Source organism: Leucoraja erinacea, chromosome 29 (assembly GCF_028641065.1).
Source record: "Leucoraja erinacea ecotype New England chromosome 29, Leri_hhj_1, whole genome shotgun sequence".
In the NCBI taxonomy this organism is placed as follows: Eukaryota; Metazoa; Chordata; class Chondrichthyes; order Rajiformes; family Rajidae; genus Leucoraja; species Leucoraja erinaceus.
In genome coordinates this window covers 25,405,460-25,433,088 of record NC_073405.1, presented here as the reverse complement: position 1 = coordinate 25,433,088, position 27,629 = coordinate 25,405,460, and the positions used below count along the sequence as shown (strand labels likewise).

The following is a 27,629-nucleotide window of genomic DNA, read 5'->3' as shown; positions in this document are numbered from 1 at the left end:
GTGGATAAATGTGAGGTTATTCACTTTGCAGCAGATTATCTGAATGGTGTTAGATTAGGAAAAGGAGTGGCGCAACAAGACCTGTGTGTCCTTGTACATCAGTCACTGAAAGTATGCATGCATCCAGGTACAGCAGGCAGTGAAGAAAGTAAATGGCATGTTGGCCATAGTGAGAGGATTTGAGTATAGGAGCAAGGAGGTCCAACTGCAGTTGCACACACTGATGAGACCACACCTGGAGTATTGTGTGCAGTTTTGGTCTCCTAATTTGAGGAAGAACATTCTTGCTATTGAGGGAGTGCAGAGTAGGTTCACCCGGGATGGTAAGCCTGACATATGAAGAAAGAATGGATCGACTAGGCTTATATTCACTGGATGAGAGCGGATCTTATAGAAACATAAAACTCTTAAGGGATTGGACAGGCTAAATGTAGGAAAAAAATTCCCGATGTTGGGGGAGTCCAGAACCAGGGGTCAGTTTAAGAATATGGGGTAGGCCATTTAGGACAGATGAGGAAAATCTTTTTCACCCAAGGAGTTGCGAATCTGTGGAATTCTCTGCCACAGAAGGCAGTGGAGGGCAATTCACTGGATGTTTTCAAGAGAGTTAGATATAGCTCTTCAGACTAACAGAAAGGTGTACTGGTTTTGTATGATCAGCCATGAACATATTGAATGGTAGTACTGGCTTGAAAGGCTAAATAGCCAACTCCTGCACCTATTTCCGATGTTTTTATGTTCTGTGACTGCCATGGTATCAAGTGCTAAGACGGGCTGGAATTTGTTAACGGTGTTAAAGAAAGTTTTCTTAGCCAATATATTGAGGGCCTTACAAGGTAAGAAAGTACGATCTTCCCTTAGATAATTGGGAAGGACAAGCGACTAAAGTGTCAGCGAGTGAGCCTTTTGGGACCAGCAACCACAGTTTTATTAGTATTAAAATAGTTATGGATAAGGGCATGATTGGTCCACAAGTTAAAGTTCTGAAGGCCAACTTTGACATAATTAGACAATTCTGTGGATTGTTTGGCGGCAAAGGGATATCCGGAAAGTGGGATACTTTTAAAAGTGCGTTGGTGATAGTTCAAAGAGTTCCTGCTAAAGTGAAGGACAAGGCAGTTGGGAGTAAGGACCCCTGGATGATGAGAGAAATTGAGGCTCTGATCAGGAAAAAGAGGCATGGGCCATGAAAAGGCAGCTCGGATCAAGTGTATCCCTAGAGGAGTTTAGAAGACTGAGGAGCATTTAAAAAAAAATCAGGAGGGCAGAAAGCAGGCCGGAGATAGACCTGGCTGGTAATATTAAGGAGAATCCAAACTTTTTTTTATGTACATTAGGAGAAAGAGGGTAACAGAGAGAGAATAGTGCGCGCAGAAACCAAATGCCGACATCCAAGTGAGGAGACGCAGGAGATGAGAAATGTTTAAGAAGGAACTGCAGATGCTGGAACAATCGAAGGTAGACAAAAATGGTAGAGAAACTCAGCAGGTGAGGCAGCATCTATGGAGCGAAGGAATGGGTGACGTTTCGGGTCGAGACCCTTCTTCAGACTGATCAAGTCTGAAGAAGGGTCTCGACCCGAAACGTCACCCATTCCTTCGCTCCATAGATGCTGCCTCATCCGCTGAGTTTCTCCAGCATTTTTGTCTACCCAGGAGATGAGCAAGGTCATCAATGAGTATTTCTCCTGTTTTTACTGTGGATAACAACACAGAGACTAGGGAACTTGGGACAGGTATCGAAGATGTCTTGAGGACAATCCATTATGGTCATGGAGGTGATGTACGTCTTAAGGCTATGAATGTAGACAAGTCTTCAGAGCCTGATCAGATCTATCCGAAGGCACTTTGGGATGCTAGAGAAGAAATTTCAGGACCCCTGCTAAACATGAATTATCATTAGACACGGGCGAGGAGCGGGAGGAGTGGAAGGTGGCTAATGTTGTGCCATGGTTTAAGAAGAGATGCAAAGAAGAGCCTGTGAACTGATGACCAATGAGCCTAACAATTGGGTAGGTAAGTTACTGGAGAGAATTCTGTGGGATAATATTATATGTACATGCAGATGAGAGCAAGGCCATAGACATTGTCTATATGGACTTGAGCAAAGCTGCTAGAGTCAGAGTGTCACACAGCATTAAAACAGGCCCTTCAGCCCAACTTGCCCATGCCGAGCAAGATGCCACATTTCCCCGAGTCCCAGCTGCCCACATTTGGCCCATGTCCCTCTAACCCCTGTCCAAATGACTTTTAAATGTTGTTATAGCAGCTGCCTCAACTACTTTCTCTGGCAGTTTGTTCTATATACCCATCTGTATGGGAAGATTTGTCCCTCGGGTTCCTATTAAATCTTTTCCCACTTACCTTAAGCCTATGTCCTCTGGTTGTTGATGCTCCTACTCTGGGTAAGGTGTTTTCTAACTGTAGGCTATAACTTGTGGTGTGCTTCTGGAATTGGTGTTGGCCTATTACTGTTTGGGGTTTATATCAACATTTAGATGAGAATGTACAAGGCATGATGAGTAAGTTTGCAGATGACAGATAAAATGGATGGTATCATAGAAGGTGAAGATGGATATCAACAATTGCGGCAGGAACTTGATCAACTCAGCAAAAGAATAGCTAATGGAGTCTTGTGCAACCAAGTGTGAGCTGTTGCTTTTTGGGATGTCAGGACATGATTTTCACAGTGAATGGTAGGACCCCAGGGAATGTAGGTGCACAGTTCCCTGAAAGTGGCATCATGAATTCACCAAGTCTTTTATCCAGGGCACCTTAATCAAGAACCAAAGGACAATGGTTTAAGGTAAGAAGGGAAAGATTTAATAGGAACCCGAGAGGTGATTTTTCCACTCATGGGTCTATGGAATGAACTGCCAGAGGAGGTAGTTGAGGCAGGTACAATAACATTTAAGACACTTGGACGGGTACATGGATAGGAAAGGTTTAGAGGGAAATGGGGCTAACTTAGATGGAGCATCTTGGTCGGCCTAGATGAGTTGGGCTGAAGGGTCTGTTTTTGTGCTGACTACAATTGAGGTGATAAGTTCAGACTTATTAAATGGCAAGGATAACAACTTTTTTTCTAATCGTGTGCACATTACAAAAATGAAAAAATTGTGCCATTTTAACAAGTTACCTTATTTTGCTCATACTTGTACTGGATTTTAAGCGTTTCCATGGCTCTGATCATCGACTGCATGGCAGTGAATATATTTTGGTAGACTAACTTAGTAAAACCCCGTTTGTCATCATCCGAATATCCACTTCCATGAATGATCCGCATCTGTTTGATGAATGTGCTCTTGCCGCTTTCTCCTGTGCCTAGAAAAGCAACAAGTCCATAAGGTCAGCACAAGATTTAAGTTTAAATATTTCATTTCACTATCAATTAATGTCATTACTTTATGAAAACACTGCACAGTTAACAATAAGCATTACAAATTATATAATGACCAACTTTGTGAAGATGCACCCTTCATTAGATTTATTTTCATGAACCGAGTTGTGTTAACAGCAGATTAACACAAGTAACTGACTACCTACGAATAGTGAAAGGTTTGGATAGAATTGATGCGGAGACGATGTTTCCATTAGTGGAAGAATCTAGGACCAGAGCTCATAGCCTCAAAATAAAATGACGTTCTTTTAGGAAGGTGATGAGGATGAATTTCTTTAGTCAAAGGGTGGTGAATCTGTGGAATTCAATGCCACAGAAGGCTGTGGAGGTCGTCAATGGATATGTTTAGTACGTGTCAGGGGTTAAGGGCCTGTCCCACTATGGCAACTTAATTTGCGAGTTTAGAAGAGTTTTTATTCATCACAAACTTGCAGCACAGTTGACACGTGGTCCTAGGAGGTCACTGTAACTATCCCTCATGCTCGAGAGGATCCTGCATACTGAAAAATTTTTCGCGAGTAAAAATTGGTCGGCATGGTTCTTTTGAACACGTAGTGCAGTGGTAGTGGGGTCGCCGTGTAGTTATAGGCAGTCGAGATAGCCGTAGGCCATTTCCTTTGCTGACCGGACATTTTAATTGGCTCATTGGAGTTTTTAGAAAACCGACCAGTAATGTTAAATGCCCGCTAAACTTTATTAAAAGTTTCCTGGCTTCTTAAAAATGGCTCAACTCCTTCTCCCTGCTCTCTAAAGGACTTAACGTACATTGTGCCAGCAGTCGTTTACCTTCCTGTTCATCACGGGTGTGAATTTCAGACAGTGCTCCCCCGCTTTCCCTGGCGTGTGTGCTTGTGTGTGCGTGTGGACGGTCGATTCAGCTCGAGGTTTTTTAGGCGAGTGCCCTCGAGCTTGAAGGTCAAAGACAGTTGCTGAAAGGTTGCCTAAGTGGGACAAGCCCTTTAGGCAGGAGAACGAAGTTGAGGGGAAGAGATAGATCAGCTATGGCAGAGTGGACGATGGGCCGGATGGACAAATTCTGTTCTTGTCACTTATGATCTTATGAACCTTCACCATTAATTAGAATTTTCAAAATAAAGTGTTGGTTAGCTGGAGCAATTGGTATGGTGTGTGCAAACACTCCAAGTCCCCAAATATTCAAATCTCATTTCCGCCAAGGTCATATTTTCCTCATTTACCTTTTCCGCTTAAAATCTGGGACAGGAAAGATTATTTTATTCATTGTCAACAGTCAAAACATAAACAAGAGACACTACACTTACAATCATTCGCTTTCAATCCCAATGAGATTGACTGACAATAATTAATTTACCATATTGTTAAATTAATACTTAAGATTTGAAATTATTTGATTTAATTTTGTATCAAATTTGCTTTATTTCAACAGTGCAAATAAGTGTACAAGATGCAATGCACAGAATGTAAAAATCTGTTGTTGCACCCCACAAGCTGCCAGCAACCATAAATATTCAATTCACATATTTGGTTGTACAACTACTCTCTCCCGAGTTGCATGGACATCGATAATTTTTTTTAACAGTTTTTGTCCCATTATGTTCATGGATATTTCTGCTTAGCATCTCCTAAAGATTACAGCATCAACAGTAGGCTGCTGCCATGAACTGTAGAATCACAAATTACACATTTGATATACAAAAAAAGCCTGGAAAAAATATTGATTACTAAAATTTCCAAATGATTAAACAGAACTTAGTATATTGGGTTAACCTACATATTTGATGTCGCAGGTTAGCTAATATAATTTCCATAATGTAATATTTTTAGTTTTCAACGTCTAGTTTTCATTGCTTGACCTCCAACATCATCAATAACAATTGTTGGTACCACTTCACCCGAAAAGCCAAATTTTGAAAAAAAATACGATATACAGTATTTTTCTCTCACGGTTCAACAAGTTAATATTTTGAAATCCTCAATAAAGAAAATGTCACCAAGATAGCCATATGATTATTTTCCAACTTGCATCACAGGCCCCTATGGCATAATCAGCACTGTTGTAAATATTGCATGCATTTCGACATTCAATATTAATTGCAATGAAAAGTCCCATCTTATAATAATAATAATAATTTTATTTATAGAGCACTTTAAAAACAAACATAGCTGCAACAAAGTGCTGTACATCACTAATCATTGACAAAAAAGTTAATACACACCAAAAATAACAATCAAAAGAAATAGTAGGAAAAGACATGTAAAATAAAGAAACATCAAAAACACCACAAACAGAAGCAAAGCCTCAGGCATGGTCAAAAGCCAGGGAGTACAAATGTGTTTTAACACTGGATTTGAAGATGGACAGTGAGGGGACCTGTCTGATGTGCAATGGCAGGGTGTTCCAGAGTGCCGGAGCAGCAACAGAGAAGGCTCTATCGCCTCTGAGCCTCCGACTAGACCTCGGTACCTCCAGGAGCAGCTGACCAGCTGACCTGAGGGACCGGGCAGGAGCGTATGGGTGGAGCAGCTCAGAGAGGTAAGGCGGGGCGAGCCCATTCAGAGATTTAAAAACAAATAACAGTATCTTAAAATGAACTCGAAAGTGCACCGGGAGCCAGTGTAGGGAGGCCAGAATAGGCGATATGTGCTCCCTCTTTCGAGTCCCTGTTAAAAGGCGAGCAGCAGCATTCTGAACCAACTGGAGACGAGCCAGTGAAGAACGAGCAACACCAAAATAGAGCGCGTTACAGTAATCCAGCCTAGATGTAATAAAGGCATGGATTACAGTCTCAAAATGCTGCCGCTCGAGAATGGGCTTCACCTCCGCCAGCTTCCTTAGGTGAAAGAAGCTGGACTTAACCACCACGCATATTTGGCGATCTAATTTAAAGTCACTGTGCATCATAAAACCCAGGTTCACAACTGTTGGCTTCACGTACCTTGACAATGGACCTAAATCAACAAATGGAGGTTCACGGCAGCCATTGGGATCAAATAAAATCACCTCTGTCTTCTTTTCATTAAATCCAAGAAAGTTTAGGGCCAACCAGGACTTAATGTCATCAAGACAAGACAGAAGCGATTTTACAGAAAAGGAGTCTTCTCCCCTCAGCGGCAAATACAGCTGGGTATCATCTGCATAACAGTGGAAAGAGATGCCATGCTTTCTAAGGATGGAACCCAGAGGAAGTAGGTATAGCGAGAAAAGCAGGGGCCCCAGAATCGAACCCTGTGGAACCCCATATGACAGGGGAGCGGAAGAGGATTCAAACCCAGCAAGGCTAACACACATGGTTCTGCCCGCCAGATAGGACCTGAACCATCCCAGGGCACTGCCGCAGATGCCCACTAATTGCTTTAATTCTATTAAAATTTCAGATAATATATTCTATGCTCTCAAAGTGAAATAGACCCGAGCATAAGCAGACAATTCCAAGAGAGTGATATTTTCCATTTGGATGCGTCAGGCAGATATGTATGAATTTGAAGGCTGAAACATCTGGCCTTCTCGCACCTGAAACAATGCGAGATTCTGCAAACCAGCATAGTTAATGGCTTAATCATCAACTGACTTAATAATACAATTTTGTTTTACTAGAGGCAAATGTTTTTGATTTTAGTTAAAGGCAAATAATATTGCAGGGGTATTAAAACATGCAAAAATGCCTCGTGAGAGATCCACTGATTAAATACATGTATGCCTGAAAATAAAATAAAAATTCAAATTGATTTGAGAATTAACATCCAAATCAAAACAACTTTTAATCTCCTTCATTTTGTTTCTAATTGTGGTCATCCCCACGCAAGGTTTCTACACATTCTGTAACATTTCTATTTCTGAAGTTTCTTTTTTCATTGAATCGAGCATCTATACTGTACATGACATTTTTCAAACTCTAGCAACTATTTCAATTTATGACAAAATATCACAAGGTATACTCGGTGGGTATGATCAGTAAAATATTATTGATTTAAGACCAAAGAACCAGATGAATAACTAAAAGCTTTGTGAAAGGAGATTTAAGGCTTGAGAGAAATTCCTGGAACTTATTTTATAGCTAAATGCCCGGGAACTGCACGGAAGCTGGACAGTGAATTTGCAAGCAGCAGTAAATTCATCTACTTCGGAGGAACTATGATTGGTCATTAAACAGTGACTTCCAGGTCAGAGTAGCAGGACAGCATGCAGAAGACAGAGGCAGGTTTAGCCCCAGCATCCACCAAGACTGGTGAGATTGATAAAAATGGAGGTTGGACCATTGGAATTGTAGGATAAGGAAGCCTCTAATAATCCTCCTGGAGAATGTCAAGTTCAAGCTGTTAGCTTCCTCAACAGCCAAGCCACAAGATTCAGCTGAGGTGAAGGGTTAGGTAAAAGTACCCTCGAGAAAAATGTAGGAATGAAAGCAGTTTAGGAAAGAAGAACCCACGCTACAAGGAAGCAGAAACAATTTACCTGTATCCAAAACACCACTCTCAACATGACACAAAAGCATGGCAAAAGTATAGAGATAAAAAGATTGTCAGATTTACAAAGGGCTTCAAAGACTTGAATTTCAATAAAATTAGTTAATATTCACTTAATTTATTAGCTTGTGGTTTGAACCAATCAAGATATGTGAAGTAATTTGATGGGTGGTTCCAGATAACAAACATAAAATAAGAAACGCGATAATCCAAAATTTTGAGTTAACCTCTTTAGGAGCAAAATCAGGAACCAGTATTTCACATATTGGGCATTGGGATTCTGGTGCAAGCAAGTCACATTCCAAAAGAATGATAAAACAAGCTAACGGGTTTGAATGACCTACTTCAGTTCACATGTTCCTGTAAAAATGTAGAAATGTAATTTATAAATAAAAACCTACCAGAACCTACATATCTGCAACCAATTGCAGGCACAAAATGAACTAAATCCGTTAAATGAATGATTGATTGCACCAAACTGAATTCTAACAAAACAGGAACTCTGAAGAAAAACAAAATATATATAGGTTACCATTTAGATAGAAATGAATTTAGGGTCATGCGTTCAATGCAGTTAAGCCATCATCATACACGTGCATAATTCTATTGTTAATTTATGTATCTGAAAATCATATTTGGAACTATTCCAAACATCAGTAATTCACGACTATCATCTTATCTTTAAACCATACTAATCATAAATTATTTTTGAAGAGCGAGTTTTGCATTCAAGTCTTAAAAACACTAATTGAAGAAACACAATAGAGGAATAAGCGAAAAAAAGTACGAGCTTTAGTGTAAAAATACTTGCTATTTAGTGATGGTTCATATCGATTATATACTGGGCCAGTTAACATTCAGAATTTTTAAATGAATAGTTTATTTGTTACAGAACTGACATGTGCTGTTGTTGAAACAAACATGGAGGAACTTGGGCTATGAGAAATTGTGCTGTTAAACTGAGTTCTTTCAATCTAAAGTCAACTTGACTCAAACACTTGTTGCTGTTAAAATCAATTCTTTATTCAGCTGAGACTAGTCTCTTGAACCTTCCAACACAGAGCTGATGCTCTGGGGCGGGTCCAGAGAGGAGTAACTTTGATACAAACTCATGGCATTTATATAGGTATTGGACATTTAAGATACAGAGGGTATGACAAGCTGGTAACCAATCATCTGAGTCCTTCTGGTAATTTACAACATCAGTCACATGATCCCTGGCCTCATTACAGCCTTTGTTTGCCTGTCTAATAACTTTATAACTTTGCTTATTTTATTTCAACACAGCAAAACCCCAGTAGGCTCTTATCAAAGACCACTTCTCAAAATATAAGATACATACAATGATCACACAAGTAATACACACTTTCTATACCAAGAGAAAAGATATTTCTATAAATCTAAACAATTTCTATAAGTCTAAAGTGTACCTTTCTATTAAGCTAATACATTTCATAAATTGTTTCACTATAATTTCACAGTTTGAAATACTTTTACCTATGTCTTTAAAACATTAATTATATAAGTTTGCTGAATAACAGTTTCTAAGTTCAAAACCCATTCACATCCCAACCAAGCATACATGGGTCGTAAATCTGTCAATTTACTTAATATAAGTTTGGTGCCTTTCTTGTTATCAGGAAGTAGGATTTCCAATCTCATGTACCAGGCCGAACACAAGAGACTACATCTCAGACCATTACGTCAGAATTCCATCTGCTTCAACCTTCTATAAACTACTCCCTCAATCTAATTATTTCTCAAAGCAACTATTCCTTCACTTACATCTTATTCCTTATCACACTCATTATTATTTTACACAGCCAAAGCTAACTGCAGTCTATCATCTCTCAGCCTTGAATTCTGTCTCAAACCTAGCATAACAAGCCATAACTCTTCACCTTTATGTCACATTCAGAGCTCAAAAATGTGCCATAGAGACAGAGCAGATGGCCTAAGAAGAGGCCCCTTATTCAGCTTCCCATTCTTCAACACAAAGTCATATCAAATACAATTTCCTCCAGTGCTATAATTGCCACAAACAATAACCTAAGCTAAGCAGGTTCCGGTTCACGCCTCCATCTTTTGATTCATCTTTGCCTGTGTGTATCTGTCTGTTTGCACTTTATTTCAGTTCAGGAAAACTTTAAGCTTTTCTTTTGCAAATTACCTAGCTTATATAAAAGTCACTATCCAAGCGGTTCTATTTGTATAATATTTCCTCGGTGCAAGTGAATGAGATGTGGCAATGGTACTCGGGTCAACTCAGATTTTGCACTTGGTACTTGAACAGAATATAATGGACTAAATTATGAGGAAATGTGCTGGACCTTGTTTAATCATTCGCCAAGTAAACTGCTCCTCTTTTTCAGAATAATTTGTCATAACCCAGATTGCATTGAAATTACTTGATCACAAGAAGCTCTGAATAAATATAGTAATATGTAGAATGCATACAATGACAAGTGCAAAACAGCAGATCACAATGCAAAATGCAAGTAGCTAGAATATTACAACACAACAGAATAACTGAATGAGTACACAGCAGCATCTCTGGAAAAGGTGTGTGTGAAAGAGGTGATTGGTTCAGGAGTCTGTTAGCTGTTGAGAAGAAATTATTCTAAATTTAGATTTCTGAACTGTCAGCTCTGGTTTCTTCTTCCAGAAAGTAGAAGAGAGAAAAGGGAATAGTCAGGTTGGTTGACATTCTTGACGATATTTCCAGCCTGTAGAAACTAGAAATTGCAGATACTGGTTTACAATAATAAGATACAAAGTGCTGGAGTAACTCAGCAGGTCAGGCAGCATCCCTGGAGAACATGGATCAGTGATATTTCAGCACAGGACCCTTCTTCAGACTGATATTTCAACCCTTCCTAATGCAACACGCCATGAAGATGGACTGGATGGAGATAAGTGAAGAGACTGTGTTGGACTGGGCTGTGTTTAACACTTTTTGCAGATTCAGGTGGTTATTTATCCTTTGATATTGCTGTAGATTTATATCAAACTTTAAGCTACTCGCAATACAAGTGAAAGAAGATCAAAATAAATAATGGGGAACTGCAGATAAACAAAAAGTTGGAATAACTCAGCGGGTCAGGCAGCATCTCTGGAGAAAAGGAATAGGTAACATTTTGGGTCAAGACCTATCTTCAGACGGAGAGTCAGGGGAAAGGTGAGATATAGACGGTGAAGCAGAGAGATATAGTACAAATTAATAAAAAATATGCAAAGCTATGCAAACATGATGACAAAGGAAACAGGCAATTGTTCGCTGTTCGTTTGTTGAGAACAAGTAGACAATGAGACTCAACAAGACGACTTTGAAGCTGGTATGTCTTGGGTGGGGGAGGGATGGAGAGAGAGAGGGAGTGCAGGGGGTTACTTGAAGTTAGAGAAATCAAGACACTGGGTTGAAAACTGCCCAAGCGAAATACGAGATGCTGTTCCTCCAATTTGTGTTTGGGCTCACACTAACAATGCAGGAGGCCTAGGACACAAAGGTCAGTGTGGGACTGGGAAGGGGAATTAAAGTGTTTGGCAACCGAGAGATTGGCCCAGGCGGACTAAGCAAAGGTGTTCTGCGAAACGATCGCCCAGTCTCAGTTTGGTCTTGCCGATGTACAAGGGTCAAAACCTTGAACATGCTTACAGTAGATGAGGTTGGAGGAGGTGCAAGTGAACCTCTGCCTAATCTGAAAGGACGGTCGGTATCCCTGGACAGAGTCGAGGAAGGAGGTAGAGGGACAGGTGTTGCATCTGCTGCGGTTGCAGGGGAAGGTGCCTAGGGAGAGGGTGGTTTGGGTGGGAAGGGATGAGTTAACCAGTGAGTTGCAGAGGGAACGGTCTCTGAGGAAGGTGGAAATGGGTGGAGATGGGAAGATGTGACTAGTGGTGGGATCCCGTCAGAGGTGGCAAAAATGTCAGAGGATTATGCGTTGTATGCGACGGCTGATGGGGTGAAAGATAAGGAGTGGGGGGCTGTCCCTATTGTGACTAGGCAGAGCGGGAGCAAGGGCGGGGCTGTGGGGTACTGTAAGCACCTCATCTATGATGAAAGAGTGAATGCCATGCAAATGCTGGTTTACAAAAATAGACAAAGTGCTGAAGTGAGCGGGTCAGGCAACATTTCTGAAAAACATGGTGTAGTTTCAGGACGGGGCTCTTCTTCAGACTAATATTTCCAGCCTTCATGATGCAACCCGCTCTCCCCAGGTAACCACCTCATGACTCTACTTTCACAAGTTATTCCTCTTCTATCCTCATCTCACACGTTTTCTTTTCTTCTCTGGCATTTGTTCAATCAAAAACCATCCTCACCCGTATCCACTCATCACTTGCCAGACTTTGCTTTGCCACCCCTCTTCCACCCCCACCCCATCTACAATTAATCTAAAGGATCCAAAAAGTCACCTCATCATGTTCTCCAGAGATGCTTACTTCAGTTTGTTTTGTGTAAACCAGCTTCTGCAGTTCCTCATGTCTTCATTATCCATTTTGAGCTTCTTTCACTTGTATTTGTGTATCCAGTGCAAATGGAAATTCAAAACAGGAATTATTTATTTTTATTTAGTTACAGAGCAGTAACAAAACAAGTAGTAAGTTATTCACATCAACAGATCCTTGATCGCATTTTCAACACAACATCCTTCCACCCTAGAGTCTGAGGAAGGGTCTCAATCCGAATCGTCACCCATTCCTTCTCTCCAGACATGCTATGTGTCCCGCTGGGTACTCCTACTTTGTGCCTATCTTCAGTTTAAACCAGTATCTGCAGTTCCTTCCACCCTAGTCAACATTAACAAATGCTCTGTTTTCTCTCTATCTTGTTTACGCAGGTCTCCCTTTCAATTCTATTATGCTGCTTACATTAGCTATTCTTTTGGCAACAGGTTTAAAATTCTAAATCTTACCCTGAGAATGAGGTTTCTCTTGAGATTTCTTATGGATTTGTTAACAGAGTCATTCTGCACAGAATGACCCTTCAGCCACCAAGTCCACTCTGCCCATCAAGCACCCATCTTGCATCATATACTAATTAAATCTATTTTATTCTCGCACTTCTATCAACTCCCCCTCGGGGCAATACTCAGCGACCAATTAACCTGCATCTTTTTGGGTTGTGCAAAGGGGAGTATTTCAGGGACACGCACACAAACAGACTTCTTGGGAGACCATGCAAACTCTGCACAGACAACACTGGAGGTGAAGAATGGACCCTGATCACTGGAACTGTACAGTAGCTTGACTAGCAATGGCAATGTACCATCCAATGGTCAACTAATTATGATCCTTAGTTCTGGTTATCTTTGCAGAAATAATCTTATTTCCAACTACTCACCAATGCATTTATCTCAAAGATTTCTGTTACATTATCCCTCACTAGTCTATTCTCTGACAGTAAATTTGAATATTTGAAGTACAAGATTTTATTTTAGAAGTTATTTTTGAAATAGCATTCATTATTGCAGTAAGAGAAATTCAGTGGCCAATTTCTATATAGCAAGCTCCAACAACCAACCATTTAAAAGTAACACTATGATCCAATTTTAGTCATTCTGCCATGAATTTTTGTCATTCTACAAAGGAGACAGATGGTTCCCCAATTTAACATCTTATGCAGAAGACAAGATATTGAATATTGCAGCACTACCTCAGTTCTGCAATTGGCAATTCAGCCTAGATTGTTGCACTGAAGTCTTTGGAGCATTACTTGAAACAACAACCACCCAATCAAAGAGCTTAAACTATTAACATGCTTATCTGGGGAAGGAATATTGGCTATACAATCTTTCTTGCTGGTTGTCTTGTACATTCTCCAATGCATAAAAATCCATTTGTCGTAAAGAAACTACAATTATTCACAATATTCCACAATAACAGGTTTAATGCAACTTCTCTGCTTTTCATGTTTTCGTCAAATCGCACAAGGATTCAGCTCCTGAGAACGGTCTGAAGGATTATTTCTCGAAAACAGCAAGTCTGTTTTTTTTAAACCAGTAATCCATACCATACCACTTTACAAACACTTGCTTCAATTCAGTTCTTTAAATAATCAATCAAACATTGCTCATAATTAAACTAAATGTAGTATATACTCTATCCAGCTATTAGTGAACACAATGAAACATTTACATTTACCAACAATTAAAAAATGCTTTAAAAGTGTATGGGAAAATTTGCAGTGTCAGATTTCTGTAAATCAGGTATATCAGTCTGGAGTCCCTACATTTGCATTTTAATAACCTTCTCAGCATGTATTGCAACTGTGATTTATGCACTCGCAACCCCAGATTTTATATGCTCCTCTGCCCACTTTAGACATTTTCCAAGGACGATTCATTCTTAACAACTTCTTGTTTGGTTCATTTGCTAATTACACACGAGTTCTCAAAATCTACACCTTTGCTACGCTATAACATTGAAAAGCAATAAAAAATACCATTAACTGGATGTTGGCTGTAAATTGTTGTAGTTGCACTTTTAAATCTAAACCTGACAGATAACAGCTGCTTGGGCAACAATCTTTGTGCAACACTTCCAATCATTTTCAACCCAAAGGAACAATGCTAACACCATCCAACGTTTTTTTGATCAGCGTGCTAACCAAGCTTCAATTTGCCCTCAGGTTGGCAAGTTCTGATCATAATAATGAATCTCCAGAACATGCCACTTAAAAAAAAATCCAAATAAATTGGTCAATTTAAGGTGACATGTGCAATAAGGCACACGTTTTGAAAACAGATTAAATTACAATTTGAATTTTTTAATAGATTGGGAGATATGTACCAGCAAAAAGTCAGATATGTCAATTAACATACCTTAATAAGAGGAAAAAAAATTCAAACATTTGGAAAATGCTAAAAATAGCACTGCACCAGAGAACAGTTCACACATTGCCTTGAATGTTAGACACAACCACCAGAGCAACTGGTACCTCAACAGGCTGAGTTCAGCAGAAGATGCAGAAGTGACGGCAACCACGTGTCATGCCCACAGTCATAAGAGTGATACAGTGCGGAAACAGGCCCTTCGGCCCAACTTGCCCACACCGGCCAATATGTCCCAGCTACACGAGTCCCACCTGCCTGCACTTGGTCCATATCCCTCCAAACCGGTCCTATCCATGAACCTGTCCGTTTCTTAAACGTTGGGATATTCCCAGCCTCAACTACCTCCTCTGGCAGCTTGTCCCATACACCCACCACCCTTTGTGTGAAAAAGTTACTCCTCAGATTCCGATTAAATCTTTTCCCATTCACCTTGAACCTATGCCCTCCGGTCCTCGATTCCCCCACTCTGGGCAAGAAACTGTGCATCTACCCAATCTATTCCTCTTATGATTTTATATACCTCTACAAGACCATCCCTCATCCTCCTGCGCTCCAAGGAATAGAGACCCAGCCTACACAACCTCTACCTCGCCCTCTAGTCCTGGCAACATCCTTGTAAATCTTTTCTGAATACTTTCAAGCATGACAATATCTTTCCTATAACATGGTGCCCAGAACTGAACACAATATTCTAAATGCGGTCTCACCAACGTCTTATACAACTGCAATATGACCTCCCAACTTCTATACTCAATACTTTGGCTGTTTTTTTTTGACCGCTCATCTACCTGCGACTCGACCTTCAAGGAACCATGCACCTGCACTCCTAGATCCCTCTGCTATACAACACTCCCCAGAGGCCTCATATTCAGTGTTGGTCCTGCCCTTGTTAGACTTCCCAAAATGCAACACCTCACATCTCTGTATTAAATTCCATCAACCATCCTCAGCCCACCTGGCCAATTAATCCAGATCCTGCCGCAATCATTCACAACCATCTTTCTTATTTGCAAAACCACCCACTTTTGTATCATCAGTAAACTTGCTAATCTTGCCCTGTATGTTCTCATCCAAATCATTGATGTAGATCATGATCCTTTGGTGACATGCATGATGGAGATGGCTGGTAATACAATCAACTCCAATTCATGCAATATGCCAGAAAAGTGAAAAAAGGCTGGGATTTGTGAGGAGTCAGGGGGTGCACAAGCAGAAAGGCCATGAGAAAGGTGGCGGGAACAGGAAGAGCGAGTGTGAGACAGAGGGTAGGCAGGGGGCTCGATCTAATCCTGGAGTCCCTATCAAATACCAGTTGGAACACAGTTTTTCATCACTTGGACCAATGACCCATCAGTGACTACGGACTCATCTCGTGGGATTACGCGTTAGGGAATTCTGCTACAACACATCTGTATATTGCACATCGGATACACCCTGATTATACCAACTGAATTGGTTAACAAGCCTTTTTGAAATCAGGAACTAGAGATCCATTTAAATTACTTTGGAAATAGCTAAGCAGATAAGAAAGTAATAAACTTGCATCGTCACCTCCCTGTCCTGCAACGATCAGGCACTCTTGTCTCTTAAGAACAAAATTTGCCAGTTCCATTACCGGTGGCCATTGAAATTGAAAGAATCACTTCTATTGACACTTGTGCAAGGTTACTGTATTAAATAATAACATGCCTTTAGTATTTTCAGCTTGCAGTAACAAAAATCAACGTAGCTATAAAAAATCTTTGTCTGAAAATCCTGCTGGAGAAATAACTTGGTTATTGCGAGTTTGAAACTTTTAAATACCTTAACTCCCTTTTTCCCCCAGACACCATAGTTCTTAATAACATTTTTCAGCAAAACATGGAACACATCTATTGTGGTGTAGCATGACTATCATTAGCCGTTTTGAGGCTAAAGCAGATTAGCACCTCATTTTCTGATCTGTTCTTTTACATATTTCCAAACTCAGGTTCATCATTTGGCCCCTCATCCATGCTGACAACGATGTTTGTTAGAGCTTGTCCCACTTGCCTGCTTTTGCCCCATACCCTAACCTATTAATATCCATGTGCAAAACACAAAATGCTGAAAGTCAGTGGATCAGGCAGCGGAGGGAATGGACAGATTTGTGGAGGGAATGGACAGATTTACAGCAGGGAATGTAAAGTTTTACACTTTCCTCGAAGGTGGAGCAGTGAGAGAGGGTCTCTCAGAATTCCCAGAGGGAGAAGAATTTATTCCAAGAAGGCATTCTTTGAGATTTTGCAGAGGAACATAAAAATATAGACATGGAACTGTTGATGCTGGAATCTTTTAATTCATTTATTTATTTATTTATTTATTTATTATTAGAAGTACAATAATGTAGGTACATAAGTATCTAATACAGGGCTCGAAATTAGTGGTTGCCCGGGAGCCACTGACCACTCAAAGTGCCACCGGGCAACCTAAACACCGAATCATTTTGCCCGGCTTAGCAACTTACCGAAGAAGATATACCGTGGGAAAGATGCTAAGTGTGGCGTGACGGAGGGTCGGAGCAAATGACGGGCCCCGCACAACAGCAGCTGCTGCTCCATCTCCTCCTCCTCCCGCACCCTGCCCGGCCTGATAACACTATAGGATCTTTGCTGATAACGGCCGCTGCTGCCACTCCGCCAATGGCGCTTTCAAAACAAACCCTTGGAGGAGGGAGGTGTCGGTCAGAGGCGGAAGTAGGGGGGAGGATGCTGAGGATAGAACGCGGTGATTGGAGGGGGGAGACGTGCCAAAACACTCTCCAGGTGAACCTGCCTGGATTTACGGGAAATATGTCATCAGTCCAGGCATGACCAAGCGAGACAGGCATGGTTGAGCTGCATTTAGCGCTGGATTAAGCGTCCGAAGCCTTGCGCGCGTGAGTGGGCGCATATGCGCGCGCGGCCGCCAAGATATTGTGTCCCACCGGTCCCTCCATATTTTGATAGCAATTTGAGCGATGATGCCGGTGTTGTCCGAGAAGCGCTGACCTTCCTTCCCACCTCCTCTGCCCCTTCCTCTCTCTCTCTCTCGTACGCCCCCCTCCACCCCCTTATCCCGAGTCCCCTCTTCTCCATCCCACACTGATCCCCATTCCTGCCTCTATTCAGTCCTCACTGACATCCCCTGTGCTCCCCTCCTCATTGTGGCATATATCATGTCTTGATTGGTGAATATGTTTAGTTTGTTACTTTATTTGAAGCAGAAATAATATGTGAATGCTTCATTGAGCATAATTCCGACTGGTAACTACGCACTTCGTCCGAGCACATTATCGCACGCGTCATGCAAGCCATCTTAAATGACCACCTAAACTGTCATTTGGCAATCTAAAAAGCTGCCAAGGTTGCCCAGCTGGCAACAGGGAAAAAAAGTTAGGCGAGAGCCCTGTGATACATAATGAGATAATACAGTTCATGTACAACTTCTATTTTCAAATTTAGCAGAATAGAACAGAAAATGAGAGGTCAGGATAGAAGATAGAGAAAAGAATATCATAAGCCGCAGTGTTAGTTTGTGAGATAGTAAAGAATGCCCAAAGAAAAGGTAGAAGCGAATAGAGTTGAAAAAGAGAAGAAAAAGAAAAAGACAGAGACAGAAAGGAAATAAAAATAAAGAGATTGAGAGAGATATACCTATTTAATATCTTTATCCACCCTTCACCCGGTTCTGAAACGTTTAATTGCTAAGGTTGTGTTGCACCATATGCTTGTAAAAAGTCGATAAAAGACCAAATCATTAAGAATTGGTCTGTTATGCCTAACAGGAGGAGTCTCATTTCTTCAAGATGTAACATTTCAGACATATTTGTTATCCACATTTTGAGCGTTGGTGTGGCTGCTGGAATCTTAAGCAAACATGATGCTCTGGCCAAACACAGTAGGTCAGACAGCATCTGCGGAGGGAATGGTCTGATTATTTTTTGCACGGATGCTGCCAGACCCGCTGAGTTCCTCGAGAGTTTTGCTTTGCTAAAGATTCTAGTATCTTTACTATCCACGTACCTGTCTAAAGTCTTTTAAACATCAGAATCACACTTTATTCGGCAAGTATGTTTTGCAACATACAAGGAATTTCATTGGCCAGGTCAGTCGTACAATTAAAAGCACCAGATCACTCAAAAAAACAAATTTTAACATGAACATCCACCACAGTGGCTCCTACATATTCCTCACTGCGATAGAAGGCGAAATAAAGTTCAAGTCCTTCCTTAGTTCTTCCTCGGTCATGGGCCTCGAGCCCCCGTTGATGGGATGATCTTAACTCCCGTAGCTGGCGGCGTTCCGGCCCTCCGCATCGAGGCGATCTGCTCCTGCCTTGGGGGGATGTCAGCTCTCTCGCAGCTGGACGATCGAACCTCGCGTCAGTGCTGGTTGAACCTTCCGCAACGTTGGAACTCCCGACTCAGACTCACCCGAGACTTCGAGCCCTTGGTGTTAGTTCCGCGGTGGTCGCGATCCCAGGCAAGGGATCAACTCTGATGTTAAGTCCAGGCCCCGCGGTGGGGCTCACCACAGTCCGGGGAGGCCTCCAGCTCCATCGATGGTAGGCCGTAGAGCCCGGAGAATGTGATCCGAAAATTGATCACATCTCCGGGAAGGTAAGAACCTGAAAAAGTTTCCCCCAATCCCCTCCTCCCTCATAAAACAAACCGAAGAACATTAAAACAAACTTTTACACGCACCAAACAATAACAAAAAGAAAGAAAATACGAACAGACTGCCGGCAGCGTAGCCCCTGGTGGTCCATATGTAAACCTTTACTTATGTAAACATCGTAACTGTACCCGCCTCAACGGTTTCTTCTGGCAGCTCATTGCATATATCCATTACTCTACGTGAAAAAGTTGCCCTCAGGTCCATTTTAGATCGTTCCCCTCTCACCCTAAACTTATGCCCTCTACTTTTAGACACCTTTAGCCTGGGACAATGACCTTGCTTTGTCTCTCTCAATTTTATGAACCTCCATGATATTACCCTTCAATCTCCAAGATACCAAGGAAAATAGTCCCAGTCTGTCCAATCAATCCCTAGATCTCAAGCCCTCCAGTGTTAGCAACATCCTCGTTAATATTTTCTGCCTCCTTTCCAGCTTTAACGACAACTTTCCAACAGCTGGACAACCTAAACTGTGCACAATACTCTAAGTGCAGTCTCACCAAAAAGATACAGTTGGAACTCCTTTACTCAATTCCTTGACCAATGGAGGAAAATATGCCAAATGCCTTTTTGCCATCCTGTCTACCTATATTGCCACTTACAGGGAACTTATGTATCTGTACCCCTAGGTTTCTCCGATCTGTAACACACTCCCGGGCCACACCATTTACTTTACAATCCCTGCTGGGGTTTAATTTTCCAAAGTGTCACCACAAAGTCCTTCCAAATATGCTCTGATGGTGTTTGCATACTTTTTAATGTTTATTATGGTGTTTACATAGCACTATGTTTACGTATCTGCTGTGCTGCTATTAAGCAAGAATTTTATAGTTACGTTTCAGGACATATGACAATAAAACACACTTGACTCAATTGAAGATAGACTGGATCATAAAGGTTACCCGTTTTGCTGGACAAGCCCAATTTTGATTCTCTGTTGAATCTATCCCTCTTGGCCCAAGTTGAGATGAAAAAATAGGCCATTAAAAAAAAATGTATCAAACGTTCCACACAAAAAAGTAACATCTGATGAAGCCACTCATACTCATGTCATGAAATGTATTTAAAGGTGAGAATTCTCACTCCTATTAACCAAGACTTTGAGGAAAGCAGGCTCACCCTGCGTCATGTAGATTCTAAACCCTACTCCTAATTCCTCCGCCGCATCTGCGCCCAAGATGAGGTGTTCCATACCAGGATATCTAAGATGTCCTCATTCTTTATGGAACGGGGGGGGGGGGGGGTTCCACTCTTCCATCATAGGCCCTCACTTGGGTCTCCTTGTTATCCCACAGTTCTGCTCTTGCTCTTGCTCCCCCTCCCCCAGTCACAACAGGAATAGAGTCCACCTGGTGCTCACCTTTCATCCCTTCAGCCATCACCTACAGCAGATAATCCGCTGGCATTTTCGCCACCTCCAACGGGATCCTACCACTCGCCACATCTTCCGATCTCCACCGCTTTCTGCTGAGACCGTTCCCTCCGCAACTCCCTGGTTAACTCTGACCTTCCCACCCAAACTACTCCCTTCCCAGGTACTTTCCCCTGCAACTGCAGGAGATGCAACACCTGTCCCTATACCACCACCTCGACTTTGTCCAAGGACCCTGACAGATTTTTCAAGTGATACAGAGGTTCACTTGTACCTCCTCCAACCTCATTCACTTGTACCTCCTCCAACCTCATCTACTGTATCTGGTGCTCCGGGTGTGGACTCCTACTTATCAGTGAGGTCAAGCGCAGGCTCGGCGAACGTTTCGCTGAACACCTTCACTCAGTCCCCCGAAACCTGCCTGATCTTCCAGTTGCTAAACACTTCAACACCCCCTCCCATTCCCATACTGACGTTTCTGTCCTGGGCCTCCTCCATTGTCAGATTGAGGGCCAGTGCAAATTAGAAGAACAAAACCCTATATTTCACTTACACTTGCAGCTTACACCCCAGCATTATGGCTATTGACTTCCCTAACTTCACGTGAGTGTGTCTCTCTGTCTGTCTCTCTCTGTCTGTCTCTCTCTCTCTCCCCCCCCCCCCTCTCTCTCCCCCCCCCCCCCCCCCCTCTCTCTCTCTCCCCCCCTCCCTCTCTCCCCCCTCTCTCTCTCCCTCCCTCTCCCTCCTTCCCAGTTCTCCGACTAGTCGGACTGCCCTAGTTTACATTTTATCTCTGATTGCTCTGTTGTTTCCATCTCCTAGCTAACAATGATCTATTCTACATATTCATTGAACTCCTTCTGCTTTGTCTCATTTTCACACCTCACACTTGATTATTTCTGCATCTCCCTCTTCCCCGATTCAGTCTGAAGAAGCATCTCGAAACGAAGCGTCACCCATTCCTTCTATCCAGAGATTCTGCCTGTCCCGCGAGGAAATCCAGCATTTTGTCTATCTTCGGTTTAAACCAGAATCTGCAGTTCCTTGCTACAATAGTTTTAGTAAAACATCTCTACACCCTCTCCAAACCCTCCACATGGGACAACCAGAACTGCATTTTAAATACACCAAACGCAGCCTAATCAGTCCTATAAAGCTACATCATGGCTTCCTTATTCTTATACTCAATGCCTTGACTAATTAAAGCAAGCATACCATACGTCCATTTTACCATTCTATGTACTTGTGTTCCACTTTCAGTTAATTAAGGACTTGGAACCCAAGATCACCGTACATTAATACTGTTAATTATATATTTTCCCCTTACATTTTACCTCCCAAAATGCAACACCACATACTTGCTCAAATAAACTGGGATTTGTTGGAAAAGAGGGATGTCAAGCTCTGATGCCCTGAAACTTCACCTATTCATTTTCTCCAGGCATGCTGCCTGTCCTGTTGAGTTACTCCAGCATTTTGTGTCACACCTCCAGTCACACAGTTGCATTACAGTTACAACACCAACATCAATCCAGCAATATGAAGAATTGCCCCACCATGCCGGTTTAATTTTAAAACTAAGCGCGCTTATAGCTGAGTCTCACGTTGCGATTTGACACAAGAGGTACCCAGTTAAAACACGTGGTAATAACGTACGATTAACGTACGGAACTCGTGGACGCAACTTAGAGACTCGTGGCGCTAACGGCAGGTAATCGTGTAACTTATCAACTCTTGAAAAAAATCAAACATGTTTAAAGTTTTCCACGAGTCAAATTTACTCTTGTGGTTAAGAATTGAAAATTTTTAAACTCGTTGTAAGAACGTAGTGGCCCGTGCGTTTACCTTAGTGTCTCACGAGTCTACCGTGGGAACTCTTTAACTCAGCGGGCAGGCAGCATCTCTGAAGAGAAGGAATGGGTAACGGGATGACATTTCTATTGAACCTCACAATGAAAGGACAATGGATTTCATATATTGGTGTTACCCTTGTACTTCAGCGTACTTGCTCAAAAGTTTACGGCCGAACTGAACTCAAAATATGGTTTGTATATCAAACATGCATGTTACAAGCACTAACCAACAATTGACAGATGAAAGATACATGCAGCTCCTGGAATGCGAGCGTTAATTAGTTCCGGGTGAAGTTCTTACCGATAGTAATAATTTTATTCTGAATAGTTTAAATCTACCGAGTAGCATTTTCGTTTACACCCACCACCTCCATACTAATATACGTGTATCCACATGTTGTTTCCTCCATATACCACCGGTTGTATCGTTATTTAGGTGTTTTGGCCACCCTGAGTCTGAACGGCGCTGTAATACAGAGCAAGTCTTTATTTCTATTTCCCTTTGTGACAATGTTTTTTTCCCTGATCATCTTCAGTAAATAGACATGCGGGCAGCTCTAATAATGTTCACATGTTGCCTAATCGCTTTCCAAATATTGGAACGTGAAATTATATTTTAACTACCGTGCAAAGCTTCATTTCAGATCTTCACAATGCCAACCGCATTGAAACCTTTCGCTGCTTGGACGCGGGCGGTTCACTGCAGAAAATGACTATTTGTTTCCCAGATAAGGACGAGATGCAGAATGAGTTCGAATACACAGTGGGATATTGCTTAAACTTGTATATGTGTGTTGGTGGAGCGAGATCTGGGTGCCCCGAAACTCCATTGGTTTGTTCCGCGACAAGCCAATTGTACCGCCTTCGCCGTTTGTAACACCTTTTCCCACGGACACCTTTCAGAACAAGCTCAGAAACGGCTTCTCTTTTGTCCGTTTTCAGATGAGCCGACAGTGTTGAGAGGTAGGGTTACGCGACTTTTGGCTGCAATGAATATTTGTCACCGAACCAGCCGAATTCCTGGAGACCAAACCCCACTTATATAGCTCGTTCTACCTGTTTAGCTTAAAAATGAACCCCCCCCCGCGCTGAATCTATCTTTAATAAGTCTCATAACCTTGAACTAGAGACAGACAAAATGCTGGAGTGACAATGGGTCAGGCAGCATCTCTGAGGAATAGGTAATATTTTGGGTCAAGACCATTCTTCAGACGGGTATCGACACGAAACGTCACCAATTCCTTTACTCCAGAGGTGCTGCCTGAGCCGCCGAGTTTCTCCAGCTTTTTGTACACTTGTTCAGACTTTCGGTTATTGATCTACAAAGTTTCTGTGCTTGCTATCTCTCTTGCTCTGCTTGCTATCTCTCTTCATTTCTTTTGATTTTTCTGATGCCCTATTCACACCCTGTTCCAATCCGATTCGTTCTGGATCTGATCTCACACACTGTTCATACCTCCAAGTTTATGCCATATCAACACCACAAATTTTGGACTGGTTCATCTTTCTTCACAATCTTTTTAAACAGCAAACGGGCAACTGATTGAATGATTACTGCATTGAAAAGCTACTTTAAAGATTCTGCACAGTGTCCCAATTGTGCAGCAGCTCCACAAATAATAACAGAATCATATATTTTTTGTCACAGTTAACATCTTTAACTGTTGCTTATCAAAACAGACCTTCATTCACGGAGGCTCAAGAGTAACTCGGGAGACGAACTTGGAACATCGCAGAAAACGTCAAACTTGTCATACCCGTGGGAACTCGGTTAAACCCTTGATCATACACTTGGGATCTCGTACACAACCACGAATCTTTCACTCGGGGTACCTCTTGTGTCAACTCGCAACGTGAGACTCAGCTTTTATTGTGGGGCTCCCTCCCCTATCACCTGCTGTCGCTTCCAAGGTGGAGTATGTTGGTGACTCTGGGATAGGAGAAAGAGGAAGCAGTAGGGGGTGGGGGGAAGGGGAGATAAGGAGGCGGGGGCAGGGGAAAAAAGTTTAATTTGACAGTGACGAGAAAAGCAGGCAGTGGTGGTGGAGCAAGGAGCGGATCGAGCCACCACCAACCAGCATGAAAGAGTAGCAGGTGAGTGCACCTTATGAGTCGGGAGTGAGGTCAGAAGCTGGAGCTCTAAATGACCAAGGAGACTGTGGGAGGTGGGGATGGGTCGGCAGGTCATTCCATTCACATTTAGTTTACAATGCCATCTGCGGCCACTCAGGGAATTTCAACTGAGCTCTCGGAATTTTGTTTGGATTATGGGGAGGGGGAACTACCAGTTGCCAGAAATTTGGTGTTCAACTTGTATTGTAGCTATCTTCCACTTCTGTCCCATTTTTTCAGTACTATCCCCATACCTCGAATGAACAGAAATTGATAGACTTTTGTTTTCAATTAATATGATGGCCGAGCATTCATAAACCTTCAAAGTAGAAAATTCCAAAAGTTCATAACTCCCTTTTAAACAGTACTTGCGCATGCTGCCGAACAGGTCAGGCAGCATCTCTGAAGAATATGATAGGAATGGGGCCTTAGAGAGCTACAGGAGACAAAACACCAATGCCTCAAGTAGCACCATGAGCACAGAAAAACACTTAATTATTGGAGATTAATCCCTCAGCCCCAAGACACCATTGTAGGAGTTCCTCATGGTCGCATCCTAGGCACAATCATCTTCAGCTGCTTCCTCAAAAATCTTTCTTCCTTCAATAATAAGGACAGTAGGGGAATGTTAATTAATTTAAAGCTTTGAGATGGAGTTGTGCAGAGCAGCAGCGGGACATTTTAAAAGGAGCCAATTGGTTGTTTCACTGAGATGCACAGCAGAAAATAAAAGGAAGTGAAGATAAAGTGGAGCGGCCTATTGGGAGTAGCTGTGTTGAAGTGAAGTGCTTTGTTGAAGGCAACTGATTGAAAATCCAGAGGCGACTAGAACAACGTACGACTCTTTGGGCGACTACTCGCTACCATACAGGCTTTACTTCTAATGCTCCCGAGCCCCTAGGTAAGCCTTTTTGTTGGCTCCAATGAACAGCCTTTGTTCCAAACGTACACTGGCGCCACTCCCCAACTCTTTCTTTGCCACATCTATGATGACATTGGGATTGCCTCCTGCACTTGTGCAGAACTTGTTTTTTAAATTTTTTTTTATAAATCAACTTCACCATTAACTTCCACCCAGGCCTCAAATTCACTTGGACTATCAGACATCTCTCTTGTCTAAATTTCTCAGTCTCATTACATTTCAGATGGATGTTCATTTTATAGAACATCATATTGTCCACAAGGACAACCTGAGCTTCTGGCCATCTGTCAGGCTTTGTCCCACTACAACTGTTTTTCAATTGCTCCTTAGATGCCCAACATTAGTTCCAGTAACAAAATGGAGACACAAAGAAGTTCAAGTTCACATTTATGTCATGCGCCAATTAAGGTACAGTGAAATTTGAGTTACCATGCAGCCACACAATCAAAAAGAACACAATACACAATAGAATTTAACACAAACATCCACCACAGTGGAATCAACATTCCTCACTGTGGAGGAAGGCAATAACGTTCAGTTAATCTTACTCCTTTGTTCACCATGATCGGGGCCGCTAACCGGAAGGTGCAAAATACAGGACTCTCGTTGGGATGATCGAAACTCCAACATCGGGACGGATCGGAACACACACTCCACTGCTTGGAGTTCTTTCTTTCCGGAGATCGCGGCTTCACGGTGTTATAGGCCGCATCAATTCAGGACGCAAAATGTTGGACACGAAAAGGGAAGAAAATTCAGTCGGATTACTTCTTCTAGCGATCCCCGGCAAGGGATCACCCCGCAGGCCGCGGCTTCACGATGTTATAGTCCGCAGGCCGGCGGTCGGAGCACTTCTGGCGATCTCCGAAAAGGGATCGCCCCGCTCCACGATGTTAAAGTCCCGCCATGCCTGCTGCTGAAGCGCTGGGCCAGTCTCCGAGAAAGGCCGAACCAATCCAGTTGTTAGGCCCGGAGGCAGGCGAAGATGCGACAAAGAAAAGTCGCATCTCCGTCGAGGTAAGTGACTGAAAATGGTTACCCCCTATTCCACCCCACCACCTCCTACACTAAAACATACATTTAGACGTACTACCTGATAGAAGCTGGAATCTTGAGCAAAACACAAACAAATCCTCATCTTTCGTCCTTGAGATTTGTTACTTGAAATTGTTAAATTAAAAATCATGCAATTTTTTGCCTTTTTCTCCCCTCCCTTTTTGAGCATATTGCCAACCTTTCAGTTCAAAGTTGTTTCCTTCAACCACCAGTTTTCATATATGGTTACCTTAACATCTTTGGTTTGCACACTGTTACAGACGTTCTCTCCACTCATCGCTTTCACCAACTTTAAGTAGGCATGTTTTGTCACAATGTCTGTGTTCTGACCCACAATATTGACAGTTTCGATCCCCATGGCTGCTTGACCCTTTGAATGCTTGTAGTAAATTGTTTTATTTTAATCTTACATTGTTAGGTGCCGCAAATACACAATAACCCATCATTTTGACTACAAAGAATAATACAAATCTCTCCGGTTTCTCAATTTTGGATTTCAAGGAACACTTGAAAATTTGGAAGTATTGTTGCATAGATAACATTCAGTCAAATATTAAGACTAAACAATGTACTAATTGGAAACTGGAGCCTCTTTGAAATGAATCCAACTGAAAAGTATGAAATGAGTATGTTAATATGAAGCTCAAGGGATGGGAGGGGATAAATATGTCACCAACTGTGTAACAGTTGAAGTAGTAATTCATTACTTTAACATTATCAAACAAGGTAATAGAACTTGTGGAGTAGCTCCTCACTCTTGTGATCTTCTGAAGAAAACTCGCATACGCTACAGACTGTTTAACACCTGCAAATGTTTAAGATGTCACTTTCCAAGTGCCAGGATTTAAATGCTTCAATAAAAATGTACTTTAGTTTTTTTTAAATGATATAAAACTCAAGATATCCAAAAGAATGAGGTAATCCAAATGAACTATTTTAAGAAACATTATCTACGGGGAG

At 42.0% G+C, this 27,629-nt stretch overlaps 1 protein-coding gene across 1 annotated transcript in view; it reads right to left on the bottom strand.

Moving 5' to 3' along the window:
• The window catches only part of LOC129711338 (guanine nucleotide-binding protein G(q) subunit alpha-like), a 94,821-nt gene that overhangs the window by 33,273 nt on the left and 33,919 nt on the right, over positions 1-27,629 (bottom strand). The window contains exon 2 of the mRNA XM_055658929.1: positions 3,139-3,323. Within this exon, the coding sequence (XP_055514904.1) occupies positions 3,139-3,323 (185 nt within the window). The remainder of the gene's footprint in view (positions 1-3,138; positions 3,324-27,629) is intronic.